General features: G+C 49.7%; 1 protein-coding gene across 3 annotated transcripts in view; it reads left to right on the forward strand.

Moving 5' to 3' along the window:
- Positions 1–4248: 4248 nt before the first annotated feature.
- Positions 4249–14684, forward strand: part of ANKRD10 (ankyrin repeat domain 10) — a 32122-nt gene continuing 21686 nt past the window's right edge. Inside the window, exons 1-3 of one of the 3 annotated variants that reach the window (XM_043478352.1) lie at positions 4253–4619; positions 8844–8996; positions 12835–12926. In XM_043478352.1, coding sequence (XP_043334287.1) covers positions 4410–4619; positions 8844–8996; positions 12835–12926 — 455 coding nt within the window. In that variant the 5' untranslated portion in view covers positions 4253–4409. Of the gene's footprint in view, positions 4620–8843; positions 8997–12834; positions 12927–14684 lie in introns of all 3 variants that reach the window. The other 2 variants (XM_043478353.1, XM_043478354.1) reach the window with 2 other exon arrangements.

Below are 14684 nucleotides of genomic sequence, written 5' to 3' on the forward strand. Positions count from 1 at the left end.
TCTTGTTAAGAAATCTTTCACTACTCTAACGCCATAAAGATGGTCTGCTGTCTGCTTGTGAACCATTTTCACTTTTGCTTCCACATTTCTAGTCCACACGGACCAGATTTTGAGTGTGGCATGACTCTCTGACTTACCCTCTTCTCACCCCTGGGGCATGGAGGCAGGCAGGGTCCAGTGAGCGACAGTGACGCCAGCTTCTGGTCCCCAACTCTTCTTGGGAGAGGAGCAAGCCCTCGCCACTGTCTCCGAACCTTTGGCAAGTGCCTCTCACATGACAGCCTGCTCTGCGCTGTGCTTCGGGGCGTGAGGAGGAAGGGGCCACCCTGCACCGGGGACGAGGGGGTCAGGGAAGGGCAGTGTCCAGGAGGGGCCATCTCCCAAGCGCCGGCGGTGCCGGGAGCCAGGCAGGCTCCAAGGGGACACTTGGAGTGGCTGGCTCACACCCTGAGCGGTGCCCGTGTCTGACAACAAGAGCCCTGGGTGCCTTGTCACTGTGACTCGGTCTCCAAGAGAAAAGACACACCTAACAGCAACGGCTCATGCCAGGGACACTGCGTCACTGAAATTTTATAAACTGTTGGTGGCGGGGCGGGGCAGGGGCAGGATAACACAGAGGCTTTGGAGAACAGTGAGTAACCTAGAGCCTCTCCATCTAAAACCCCTCCACACCCACAGCCTCTCTGACCCTGACCGGGACCCTTGTGCAGAACCAGAGGTAATAATGTTGATCTTCTTTAATGAATAAGCAGATCATGCCAACAGGCTGAGAAACATTCCTGCAACCAAGTGCGAAGTGTTAGCTGCTCAGTCATGTCCATGGACGGTCGCCCACCAGGCTCTAATGTCTATGGAATTCTCCGGGCAAGAACACTGGAGTGAGTTGGCATTCCCTTCTCCAGGGGATCTTCCCAACCCAGGGATCAAACCCACGTCTCCTGCATTGCAGGCAGATTCTTTACCATTGGAGCTGCCAGGGAAGCCCAGGGAGACCCCTGAACCGAGCTGAACCTTTCTTCAGCCTGAGTTGGGGGAGACGGGGCAGGGCTGGAGGACCGGCCACCGCGCCCTGGGCCGCCGCTCCGTCCACCCTGCCTGTCTCTGGCCGCCTCCCCCACCCCCAGCCCCACGTGGCCAGGAAGGGGTGCAGGGCTCCAGCAGAGTGGGACGACAGTGGCGTCCACGCGGTAGTCTTCCCGGTAGACACCTGGGGATCAAGAGACAGGAGCTTTTCTCTCCCACCTCGCCTCCGGGGCAAGGGTGCTTTTACTGTGACAGCCTCCCTCCAGTTATTTCATCAGGGGGCTAGGATCCCACTCTCCTCGGTAACAGAGATTCCCAGGCTGGCTGTGTCCTCTTGCTTCTGGAACATTCTTAAAGAACACATTCAGGGGTGGGCGTGTCAGGATGGGCGAGGATGACATGACAGACAGCAGGTGCCCATGGTCAGTCCAGCCCACAGCTGTCAGCAGCCTCTGCCCAAGGGCTCTGCCCACAGGGTGGCCTCCCGGGGACTTCCGGGCCACTCAGCCCCCCCACCCCCCTGCCAGGAATGGCCAGCACATTTAATAATAGCTGGGGCTCACTGGGGCTCTTCTCTCCCACGAGTTGGCAAGTTAAAGGTCAAGCAGTCGGGAGGGGCCTGCGGTCACTCTCAGCGGCGAGCGGGGCCCTGACCCCGAGCAGCCCGACCCAGCTGCCCATCTCTGGGCGCCAGCCCGCCAGCCCGCTGTTCCCCTTTCCTTCGGCAAACCTTCACCCTCCGTCCCCCACGGTTCTGCTTTCACGTTCTGCTTCTAGGGGAGCACAGAACTTCTGTTTCTATTTCATTGCAAGGGGACTTGTGCTAATCACTTTTCTAAAAAGATTTAAGGCAAACAGGACAATCGGTAAGATTCCAGAGCCTTCATGCTGTTTGTAGCGGAGATCCCTGGCCCAGGGCAAGGCTCTGTTTCTGAAAAGGAGGGGCCATCCATCAGATCTGAGTCTCAGCCTGCACTTCACGGAGCTCGCCCGGCTCCCGGGACTGCTGGCCCTTGGGAGACGGCCCCTCCTGGACACTGCCCCTTCCACAGGGTGGCCCCTTCCTCCTAGCGCCCCAAAGCACAGTAGAGAGCAGGCTGTCACTGAGAGCGGCACTTGCCAAGCTCAGCAAGTCTGTACTGAGGGTTTATAGGAATGGGGCGACTGTCCATGGTGTAAGGACAAGGCCTCTGAACCGGGCGGAGATGCCTGCCTCCCTGGATTCCACAGTGCTGGCACCCGGACCCGGACGCCCAGAGCTGCAGGAAACACATCTCTGCCGTCTGAGCCAGGCAGATGCAGCAGTTCTGATGGCAGTCCTTGAGTGGACTGAGGCTCTCAAGGCCAAGTTCACGCAGACTTGCCGTCTCCACAGGCGGACCTGGCAGCGTGGTGGGAGGCGGAGGGGCGGGGAGAAGGGGCTGCAGGGAGAACAGGACAGTAGGGGCTCTGATCCCGCTCTTAGGCCTTGGCGAGGCACCACCGCAGTGGGCCCTCCCGCCCCTCCCGAGCCACTGCACCCCCTCTTCGTCCCCCGTCTGCACCCCACCCCTCCCGTACTCAACACAGCAGAGCCCTCGAGGACTGACACTTTGAGGAACCACAGAGGCTCTGCGTGTGGTGGACAGCGCCGCCCACCTCCTCTCCAGCCTCGACTCCTGAGACACCCCATCCACTGGGTCCAGTTTCCAGGGTGACCACAGCGCCCAGAAGAGGCTCGCCGCTGCCCACCAAGGCTGTGGACTCCTCTGTGCATCTCTCACGGGAACTTTCCTCCTCTGAGCCCGGCCTGTGCGAGCAGTTCCTCACACACACAATCCCCTTTAGGAAAACACAATGCCAATCCTAAAGGTAGGGCTGGGTTTGGCTTTGTTTCTAATACATATACTGAGTTTTGGATCTTCCTTTTTTTCATCACATCTTCAAATACCCAATTTTGCTTACATTAAAGAAAAAAACTACCAAAAAAAGAAAAAAATTCTTTCAAATTGTTAAAGAAGACATTATTCAAAGACACTTGTTAAAGTGTAGAAAGGCAGACTTAATTCAACGGGAGCCTTCAAATGGGTGCAGGGGTCACCACAATGGGACTGGGGAGATCTCTTTTTTTCTTGCAGTCCAGAAGGATTGGACTGAACTCTGAATATGTCAAGGGTAAGTGGGGACTCAGGCCAAGGAGCAGGGAGGGTGTCAGTGGATGGGGAATTACTAAGAGGAGGATAACTAAGAGGTCAACTAAACGTCCAGGATTCTGGCTAAACTGACCTAACAGGATTCTTGCTGAAGGCAGGCCAGGGAGAGCAGATGTCACCTGGGGGGAGGATGAAGAACCCGGTTAGATATAGATGGTTATCAGAGATGGGGGAGTCTAGCCAAACCAACTTACATTCTCACTAAAATCGGACAATGCAGAGATGAACACACAAGTCCAAATGCTGAGGCCTTGCTGAAATTAAGGGGAGCCTGAGTAGAGTTCAGTCAAGGAGAGAACCCTTGTCATTTATATACAGTTGCTTTATCAAATAAAATCAAAGGATGTGAGTTATGAATATACTTTTCTCCTCCTAGGACATTTTAAAAACAACAGCCCTAAAGAAAATCCGTAATTAGTAATAATTGTAAGAGTTGGGCAAAACCTGGGACCAAACAACTGGACTATTGGCTTCAGCAGGACTCCCAAGACCACCCCTTATCTTTCTCATATCCACAGCCACCATGTGGCATGTCTTAGGCAGTCATCATCCTTTTGGCCTATTTCGGGACAGCTACTTAAATGTGTATGTGTGCTTAGCAGCTCAGTCCTGTGGGACTACTTGCAATCCCCTGGTTCAGTGATAAAGAATCTGCCTGCAGTGCAGGAGACCGGGGTTCGATCCCTGGGTTGGGAAGACCCCCTGGAGAAGGAAACGGCAACCCACTCCAGTATTCTTGCTTGGGAAATTCCATGGACAGAGGAGCCTGGTGGGCTACAGTCCATGGGGTCGCAGAGTCAGACACGACTAAGCAGGAACACACGTTAAAAGAGGTTGCACTCAGTCGCTCAGTCGTGTCCGTGACTGCCCTAAGGTCTGGGCAGGAGACGCAAGCCCACCCGCAGGGCCCGAGAAGGGCCTAGCCCCGCCCCGCCCCTCCAGCGTCGGCAGCGGCCCCGCCCCCAGGGATCCTGGCCCCACCCCCGACGCTTCAGGCCACGCCCCCAGCCCGCGCCGCAGGCCACGCCCCCGCGCCGCCCCGCCCCGTCCCTGTGCTCTCTCGGCTCGGCAGCGGGCGGGACGCGGCGGCCGCGCTGCTCTTGCTCCTTTGTGCTCGGACGGCGGCGGTGGCCTCTCGGGTCCTCCCTGAGGCGTCTTCTCTGCTCGCCAGTCCGCGATCTTACGTGACGGACCATGTCGGCGGTGGGAGCGGGCGCGGGCGTGGAGGCGGGCTTCTCCAGCGAGGAGCTGCTGTCGCTCCGCTTCCCGCTGCACCGCGCCTGCCGCGACGGGGACCTGGCCACGCTCTGCTCGCTGCTGCAGCAGACGCCGCGCGCCCACCTGGCCGCTGAGGACTCCTTCTACGGCTGGACGCCAGTGCACTGGGCCGCGCACTTCGGCAAGGTGGGCGCGGGCCCTTTAAGGCGCCATCTTCCGCGGCTTTGCTGCGGGGACCGGGGAGAAGGGGTCGGGGGCCGGGGCTTGGGGGTCGCAGGGCGTATCGGGGACGGGGGGCGGAAACCGGGGGTGCCGCGGCGGCGCCCCGAGGGGCCCGGGCGTTTGGTCGGCGGCGCGGGGGGGCGACCGCGGCCGCGAGGGGCGCGCGGGGCGCGCCGGGAGCGCCGGCGGAAACGGGCCCGGGGTGCGCGGCGCATGTGCGGCGGCGCAAGTTTCGGACGCGGGCTGCCGCCGGGAGGCGCCACCCTGGCGGCGAGGTTAGTCCGCAGCAGGCGAGGCCAAGGGCCGGGCAGCCCGTGATGGAGACGCGGCGCGCCGGCGCGAGTGTCTCTTGAGGGGAACTTCTCCCAGCGGAGCCTCCTCGCGCCGCTGTGACACGCCGCCCGGGAGCGTCTCTGAGGGAAGGTTCTCTGAGGGGAACTTCTCCGAGCGGAGCCTCTGCCGGGCCTCCTCGCGCCCGGGGGGGGAGCCGCCCTCAGTTCACGAGGCGGGGCCGCCACCAGAGCGCCGAGTTGGAGGGTTTCGAGGTCAGGCGGCCGCGTCCCCGGCAGCCTGTCGGACGCGGCGCTCGAAGCTTCTGGGGGCTCCGTGCCGCGTGTTGCCCGGGTTGGTCACGTCCACGGCTCGTCAGTTACCTCGGGACTGGGCGGAGCGGATGGTGATTTAGTCGCTCAGTCGTGTCCGACTCTCGCGACCCCATGGACTGTAGCCTGTCAGGCTCCTCTGTCCATGGGATTCTCCAGGCAAGAGTACTGGCGCCGCTTTAAATCTGACGAGAGGCACCGGCGTGCCCCGTCCGCGCGGTCCGTGGGGTTGCTTGACCCGAGGAGTGCTCGTCCAGGGAGGTCCGCCAAGCTTCTCAGAAGCGGCCGTAATGACTTATTTGTGCCCGCTGCGGTCACAGCCCAGCGAGAACTTTTGGGAAGCAGCTTCCCGGCCTCCAGGAAAACGAAGTCGGGTTTATTTCAGTGAGAGAAGTGAGAGGGAGTCACGACGGCGGGGCGAGGAGGCTAGTCGTCCGGGACCGTGAGATTCTCCGACACCCCGCGTGCCCGGGGGAAATCAGTGTCAACAAACAAGAATAAAAGCGCCTTCCGGTGCTTCTCCCTTCTGCCTGGAATGTGGATTTCCCCAGCCGGTCAATTAGCTAGGGAGCCATGTCCCTGCTGAGCGCATCTTGCTTCATTTTTACATTAAACTATAAAGCATTGGTTCTCGACATCTTAGTGTTGGGGGTGGGGGGTGAAGACACCCTGGTAACGGGCCTCCTAGGTGGCCCAAGGATAAGGAATTCGGCTGCCAATGCAGGGGACGGTTCCATCCCGGGTTGGGAAGATACCCTGGAGAAGGAAATGGCAACTCCCTCCAGTATTCTTGTCTGGGAAATCCCGTGGACAGAGGAGCCTGGCAGGCTACAGTCAGTGGGGTCCGAAAGTGTCGGACTCGACTTAGGGACTAAACAGAACCACCACCACCCTTGTAATAGGCAAGGCAGATTTTGGGGGGAAAGGTTCCCCTATTGATTCTGACCCTCGCTAGCCTGGTTGAGAAGACACAGCAGGGCAACCCCAAACGTTCTGTAAAACGCTTAGGGACTCTTCACAAAGGGCTGTTTGGAGTGTTTACCAAGGCACAGGTACCTTCAGGTATCTAGGAATTAAAAATAGCCATAACTGGAGGATGGCTATGATGATGGAGATGGTGAATTTCATGCATGTGTATTTTTTTATGCATGTGTGTTTGTTTTTTTTTTAAATTTATTTATTTATTTTTTTTATTAGTTGGAGGCTAATTACTTCACAGCATTTCAGTGGGTTTTGTCATACATTGATATGAGTCAGCCATAGGTTTACACGTATTCCCCATCCCGATCCCCCCTCCCACCTCCCTCTCCACCGGATTCCTCTGGGTCTTCCCAGTGCACCAGGCCCGAGCACTTGTCTCATGCATCCCACCTGGGCTGGTGATCTGTTTCACCATAGATAGTATACATGCTGTTCTTTTGAAATATCCCACCCTCACATTCTCCCACAGAGTTCAAAAGTCTGTTTTGTATTTCTGTGTCTCTTTTTCTGTTTTGCATATAGGGTTATCGTTACCATCTTTCTCAATTCCATATATATGTGTTAGTATGCTGTAATGTTCTTTATGCATGTGTGTTTTGTAATAAAAATGAAACCAGCTGAATTCACCAAGTCTCTACTTCTACAGAACATGAGTAGTACACTTTGGACACCAAGTAGTAGATGACCCTCAGAGACCGAAAGTTGTAACTGGAGCCTTTTATTTTAGTGCCTTCCCTTGTCTTTACTCTGACTGTTGGGTCTTAGATACAGAAGGGGCCGTGAGAAAAGGCTGTTAGGGCAGAAGTTAGGCCAGGACTCCGGACTGAGGGTTCTCAGCCCTGTCTCCCCCCACCCTGCCAGCAGCTTCCCTCCTTTGGTGTACACACAAGCCTTCACTATTCTCTGCCTGTGCAAAAGCCAGCCAACCATTTAGCATGTTGCGAACTACTCTCAGGGCATCGCAGGTGGCTCAGTGGTAAAGAACCACCCACCCCACCCCTATCCCGCCAATGCAGGAGACGTGGGTTCCATCCCTGGGTTGGGAATAGTCCCTGGAGAAGAAAGTGGCAGCCCGTTTCAGTGTTCTTGCCTGGGAAATCCCATGGGCAGAGGAGCCTGGCGGGCTACAGTCCGTGGCGTTGCAAGAGTCAGATGCAACTGAGCATGCACGCAAGCCTTCATTGTTCTCTCTGCGAGAGAGCCAGCTGAGCACTTAGCGCGTCGTGAACTGCTCTCAGCCCTCAATGTGTTCCTAGAAATGTGCCAACTGCGCACAAATTACCTAACCATTTTATGAGGCTTGTTCACTCCAGAGGACTAAACCAGATATCATTTAAAAACTATAATTACACCTTGTTTTTACAAGATGTCGTATTGAACAGTATCTTTACAAAATTCCAAAGCTGGTTTCCTTCGTCAAACCGCGGTTAACAAATTTAAGTCCGGGGACCTCTCAGTTCATACTAAGATTAACCACATTTGGCATGTCAAGCTATTTTTATTCTTGTTTCATTTTTGTTGACTTTGAGACCTGCTCATCTTGTTACTATTATTGGCCTTCATTTTTCACTCAGTACATTAATAAAAGCAATATATAAAAATATACCAAAATAGCACCTCTTTTTCAGCCTTTAATCTGATTCAGGTTTCTTGAAGACAAATCATATTTTAAATCTATACCACCAACTGTGAGTTCATCCTCACAAAATCATTGATGGCAGTGCTCTGTGCTTTGGAAGGTAACAGTGAAATTGCTGAAAGAGGATAAGAGACACGGGGTGAGACCCTTCCCCGCTGACTTCTGCGTGGTGGTTGGGGAGGAGAAACAGGCGATCGTCCTCGATCTGAGGACACACTGGGTGGAACAGTGGGCGTCTCTGAGGACAGAGGACCTTCCCTCACAGTGCTGGGCACAGCGTGGGCACTTGCTGAATACTAGAGTGTGATACTGGTGCCTGGCTGCAGAGTCTCATCTTGACTCCCGCCCGTCTGTCTGTCTGAGTCACCTGCCTGGGCAGAGCTCACCTGTGCCCCTCTCGGCCAGTTTCATCCTTGATGGGGGGAGGGGTCCTTACAGACGACGACAAGATGAAGTGCTCCCGTCTCGCCTGCCCTGCTCCGTCTTCTCCCTGAGATCTGGAGCTGGGCCTGAGTGTGGCCTGTGCAGGATGCAGAAAATCCAACCAACCACTCTTAACTGTTTATAATTTGTTAGAATAGTTCGTGAAGGTGGCAAAGCTTAGCTCTGATCAAAATCCTTGAATATACAATCTAGTCTCTTCTGATTTGGGCTTTTTTAAAAATCAAATTATAGTTGATTTACAGCATTATATTGGTTTTGTTAGTTGTAGGAAAAACATTTAAATTTGTATTGTGTCCGTCATTTTGACTTCCTATTCCTGTGTACCAGCTTTTTTACAAGAAGAGAAAAAATGTGTTTTTAAATAGGTCTTTTAAATTTTGTGATATTGGGAAGGCATGACTTTGTTAAATAGAAAAAAGTTTAGCAAAACACCACTCATCCCCACCATAGAATTTAGATTGAGTTATGTTACTAGTGTACTGACTCTTGTGCCTGTTTCATCCTCCCCTGCTCTTCCCCAAGTTGGAATGCTTGATACAGTTGGTGAGAGCCGGAGCCACCCTGGACGTCTCCACCACCCGTTACTCACAGACCCCAGCCCACATCGCTGCTTTTGGGGGACACCCTCAGTGCCTCGTCTGGTTGATCCAAGCAGGAGCCAGCATTAACAAACCGGTAAGGGAGTGCCTGTGATTGACGTGGTTTGTTTTTGTTTTCTCCTTCCAGCTGTAATTACACAGTGTTGAGTTTTACATTGAGGCCTTAATTAGAGTTTGAGATCTTTACCTGTGGGCCAACTGGAACTTAAGTTTATTAAACTATTTGTGGATAATTGGCCTTCACATAGCAATGCTTTCTGTTCAGAGTGCTTTCACCTGTTGTGTGGCCTACTGTGATCCACAGCGAGCTGCCCAAGGTCACAGATGGTGACGGAAGGAGTCTGGTCTTGAGCCTAGGTTTCCTGGCTCCCTCGCTCACAGCTGCCTTAGCTTCATGTCCACCATTAGTTGTGAGAACACACCTGTTTGAGCAGGAGAATGGCTGTGAAGTCATCGACAATCATCTGGTTACGTTAGCTTTGGCAGGTTTACCACCTGAGTTATGTCACTCCGGGTACTAGGTGGGGATGATGCCCAGACGGAGGGAGGTAGTCCGGTGTCGTGTAGAAAGTGACTCCTGGACACCAGATTGAGGAAAGGTGTTGTAGCAGTCGTTTAAGTCAAGGGTCAGTGAGAAAGGGGAGTGAGGGGTGAGGGCTGTTTATTCTCTTTGTGAGACTGGGTAGGAAGGAAGGGCTACGAGGAGAGCCTGGATTTAGGCCCATTTCTTGCTGTTCTGCTTACCTGTTACCCTCCACGCCGCCTCCTCTCAGACATGGTCCTTCTGTGCCTTGTTGCCGTTGTCCGAGAATTCAGGAGTTCCAAGTGGGCAGCCGTGTGTGGTTGTGGCGCTAGGCGTTGCCTGTCCCCACTGGTCTCCTTCCTGCTCCTGGACTCTCCTCCCTCTTCCTCCTGGTGGAAAGGGCGCGCCCTGCCTCCTGTCTCTCTGGCCTTGGGCAAGCTGTTTCCTTGGTTGTGACTCATTTTCCTTATCAGTGAGATAGGATAGTGTGAATAGCAGTAATTACTGTTTAGTATATATGTGGAGTTTTAAGTGTAGAACATTCTTTATGATGATTTTAATTTAGTTGTTACATAACATTTAATTTGGAGAGCTCTAGCGATGTCGTCGAATGCTGTGTTTCAAAGATTTTTAAGCCCAGAAGCCCCCTTTTCATATAATGATTTATAGCAGCTTGGTATTTTCCACAGACACCCCTTCCCTGAGCTGCACTGGATGGTACTGTGTGGAAGCCCTCCTCAGTTCTGCTCCCAGGGCAGACGTCCCCAGATCCCAGTCTCCTTGCAGCTCTCCTCTAGTGTTGAAACAGCCCACCTGGCTCCACACCCCCAGTCCTCTCACGGGCGGGGGTATTGCTCGGGTTTCTTAAGTGTCCTGACATGGCTCTTGGGAGGGCCTTGGCTGACTGGTCTCACATGTGGAACTTCGACCCGTCTGAGGCGCGGCTGCCAGGCTGGGCTGCGGTGACCGGCATCCCGAGGCCCAGGAGGCTTCCTGTTGGATCATCTCAAGGTAGACGGTTTTTCCTCAGTTCCCACATAAACATACATAGCTAGATCCAACTTTTTCTTATTGTTTGTGTGCATATGATTTTTGGAACCTAGTCTTCTTAATAAATTTTGTTTTAACTCATGTTTTAGTCTTAATCTTTTGGCATGTTAGTTACTAACCTTTCTAAGTTCATTTTCCTCAAGTTTAATGGAGACTTTGGCTGCCATCGCTAAGATTGGCACGAGTGGTTACTGAAGCATGGACGTGCTGTCTCGAGGCTCAGTGCTCTGAGATTACCCGAAAAGGAAGTGAAGTTAGTTTTTAAGTGGTATTTTTGTAGTCCATAAGTCACCTCTTTAATACCCCTTCTAGAATGGTGCTGGTGTTTGACACTGCCTTTAGTTTCTTACAACTAGATTAGAAATGAGAATTTTTTTTTTTTCCAATTAAAATTCAAGGTGACTTGTCTGCTTCAGATTTCTGGCACTTCTCCCTCTGTCTTTTGTGACTCAGAGTTTGCCAGCAGTAGTTCTAGAGTCATGTTACAAGCTGTTTGGTATTTTTGAAATATGACTGGTCTGAACTTGAGATGTGAGTAACCATAAAATGGCTCTTGACTCTCGTTCTGTTGTTGCAGTTTTCTTTAAATAGTGTTCATTCTGCCCTTCCCAGCTTATGTGGTCTCCTCGTATAACACAGAGTAGAAGCAGGGTAGTTTTGCTTTCTTCTCTGGCTTCTGTTGCTATCCCACCATCTTCTTGAAATAACATAGAAAACCTTTTTTCTTGTACTAAAGATAGTTTTTAAAATCCTTTTTTGTTTTCTTTAGTTTCTGTGTTATTTGGCAAAATCTCATCTAAATCTTAGTTCTGCTTTTCCTGGCAATACACGTAGGAGATTTTTTTACATGTCCTCCTTTTTACATGTCCTTAGTATGTGCCTCCTCTCCCCTCCCTTCCCTTTTCAGAGAATAGGGGTAGGTTTTTGTAGTTGTTTTAAGTCTGACTTTACCAAATAGTTTACTGTATAGCCTCATGATTTTCTGCTTCTTTCTTCAAAAATGGGACTATTCTGCTGGGAATTTTTATGTCGCTTTTGAACTTAAATACACATGCTTTTGCCTCCAGTAAGCAGCTGAGTCTTTCACGTTATGTTTTTTAATAAAATGCTCTACCCCTCTTTCTACTCCAGCCCTCACCTAGTTTCCCCCGTGCTGCGCACCATGAGCAGTTGCCCCACTCCTGCTTTGCGCCTTTTCCCTTACCTATGTGTGGTCTTCTGTACCAAGTTCACATTCAGTGATGATGGGATATGATGGTGTTTCTGAGGCAGAAAGTCCTAAATCAGTTGTTCTAATGGAAACAGCTTCTCTTGATTGCTGTCTTTCTTGACCTTTTATTTTACCCCAGAGTCTATGAATGAAATTGTATTTCAGATTTGTTTGGTTCTTTCATACAGTGTAGAATAATTCTTTTTTTTAATGACTGTATTATTCTTCAGAGTCATTTCCCTGAGTTGCTCACTTCTCTGCCTCCTTCAATGTTGTTTTCTGAAGGGTCAGTCAGGTTCTAATGCAGCCTTTCTGAAAGTCCTTAAACAAAGTTGCCTGTCACAAACAGCCTAAATTGTGTACGGAGCTGCCTGCGTCTGACTCCCGTGTTCTCTCTTCCTATTTTTTCTCGACCCTTTATCTCAGCAGTCTTGTCTAAAGTGTAGTCCTGATTGGCTCTCAGGATAAAACATCCGGGGCAGTGAGGGCACTGGGTGTGCCTGAGATGATGTGTGGCCTCTGGCTGTCCTGTGGGAGACTTAGATGAACGTGGGTAGACTAGACCAGACGTTGGATGTTAGGCCTGAATTACTAGCTTTGTCTGAGGACAATGATTTTGGGCTGTATATGCATTCGCACAGTGAAGACTTCCCTGGTGGCTCAGACAATAAAAGCATCTGCCTACAATGGGGGAGACCCAGGTTCAATCCCTGGGTCGGAAAGATCCCCTGGAGAAGGAAATGGCAACCCACTCCAGTACTCTTGCCTGGAAAATCCCATGGATGGAGGAGCCTGGTAGGCTACAGTCCATGGGGTCGTAAAGGGTCGGACATGCCTGAGCGACTTCACTTTCTTTCACCGTAAGAATTATTTCTAAATGGTGCCTATAGTGTCCATGCTGTCATTGCTGCGAAGGCCCCTTGATTGTTTTGTTCTCGTCCTCAGAGTCCAGCAGTGTGCTCCTTCCTTGGTCTGCTCTGCTCTTTGATCTACATTTCTTTGTGTTTTGCATCAAATTCGGCTCACCTTATTCTGTTTCAAAGAAGGCTGAGATGGTCCATGGCCTTCATTAATGACTCTAGAATGTGGATCTGAATGTCTTCACTGTTGTGTATCATTTTGTCATTTCAGGACTGTGAGGGCGAGACTCCTATTCACAAGGCGGCTCGCTCTGGGAGCCTGGACTGCATTAGTGCCCTGGTGGCTAACGGGGCTCAAGTCGAGTAAGCATCTTCATTTATTCATGCCAACCAAATATGTAGTCAGGGGTGCTGTGTTTAGAGACAGGCTTAGAGCAAGCACAAGTTCTGAGCTTTGTTTTTAACATTAGTAATATAGTTCTGCTTTTTAGATCAGTTGGCGGTAGTAAGCAGGTTGTTGTGTGGGTAAAGTTGACCACTAGCAGAAGGGGCCTTGATCACAGCAGCCTTGGAATTCCTGGCATGAGAGAGAGAGAGAGTGAGCGAGGGTACTAGGGTGGAGATGACAGTTAACTCGTTAAGTTTGGAGCCTGGCATTGTTGACTTTACCACCACCTAGCTGTGTCACTGTGGGTGAGTCTTCAAGCTTTGCCAAGTTTTAATTTCCAAATGAGTGCCTTGAATTGGATTACGTTATCTTTTCAGGCCTCTCTGGCTCAAAATATCTTGCAGACAATTAGCTTTTCTAAATTTTTATTTCCTCATCTATTATTAGATGTGAGAACATTTTATGTTTTAAAACCTAACTATGATTTTTAATGATTTTATAATTCCATGTAATATGGAACTATATACAATAAAGACTTCAAGCTCGTTCTGAGTTTTTGATACTGATGTCATTATTTTAGAATATCCTTGTCTTAGCCCAGTTTACATCAACTGGTCTATTTATAGCTTCATAGAACAATATTAGCATTTAAGTGTATTAATTTTAAAATGTGATTGTGTATGCAAATCATTAGCTAGACATGGCATTATACATTTATTTTAGTATTAAATTCATTTGTATTAACTTTCTCTTAAAGATTTATTATAAAAATTTTTCTTCTGCAGTTCACAGCATTAACAAAATGGATGCGGTTTTCACCCTTAAATGTTGAGTGTAAGCTATAGAGCTGTAATAACCAAAATAACTGTGATAATATCAGCTTTTTTGTTTTACCTTGAGTGTATTGAATATTTCATAAAAATTAATTACAAATCACTTTATTCTAATTGGAAATGTGAAAATTTAGACTTTGGGAAAAATAAAACCCACAAAACTAACTTAGTTTAACCCTTTGGTTTCCACTTCATTGTTTTGACTCTGTGTTATAATAAATATTGAAAATAGATCCTGGACAGCAGAACCATATACATTAATGTAAGGCCTGTCTAATACCAAGGGCTATCATTAGGCTCTTAGTATCTTAGCTTCTGTTTCATTAAGTATTATATTGTTAAGATTGGACATTAGTATGGGCTTGGATCATTTACGTATATAACCATTTAGTGTTATAACTATGACCTGTATTAACTGTTACATTGCAGGGAGCCTTGTGACTTCATATGTAGTTATAACTTAAGGTAATGTAAAAACAATTGATGATTCCCTAATGAATATATTACACAGTTTTAAAAAGCACTGAGCTGATTCTCAATGCATTGCTTTAAAGCAAAGTTATAGATGCCATTTTGTTAGCTGTTTTTAGCTTTAAAACTCTGATCTTTAATTTTAATAACAGAAGCTTTGATTATGAAATACAGAGTCATAATAATTGATTAAATTCCTTAATTGTCATTTATTAAAATAATGAATAATCAGAAGCTGATCTTCTCAATGACTTGTTTTTCTAAACAATATATTGGTCCTGAGCATTTTATTGCTAAGATATTAGTTTTATTCACTTTAATGGATAGCTTAATCCTTTGAACCAATAAATATCTCTCTTTTCGCTATGTCCTTTTTTTTAATAGGTGTCTTTTTTAAATGAGATCGTTTTATTTACAGTTCTGTCCTTG

This window comes from Cervus canadensis, chromosome 9 (genome assembly GCF_019320065.1).
Source record: "Cervus canadensis isolate Bull #8, Minnesota chromosome 9, ASM1932006v1, whole genome shotgun sequence".
NCBI classification, from domain to species: Eukaryota; Metazoa; Chordata; class Mammalia; order Artiodactyla; family Cervidae; genus Cervus; species Cervus canadensis.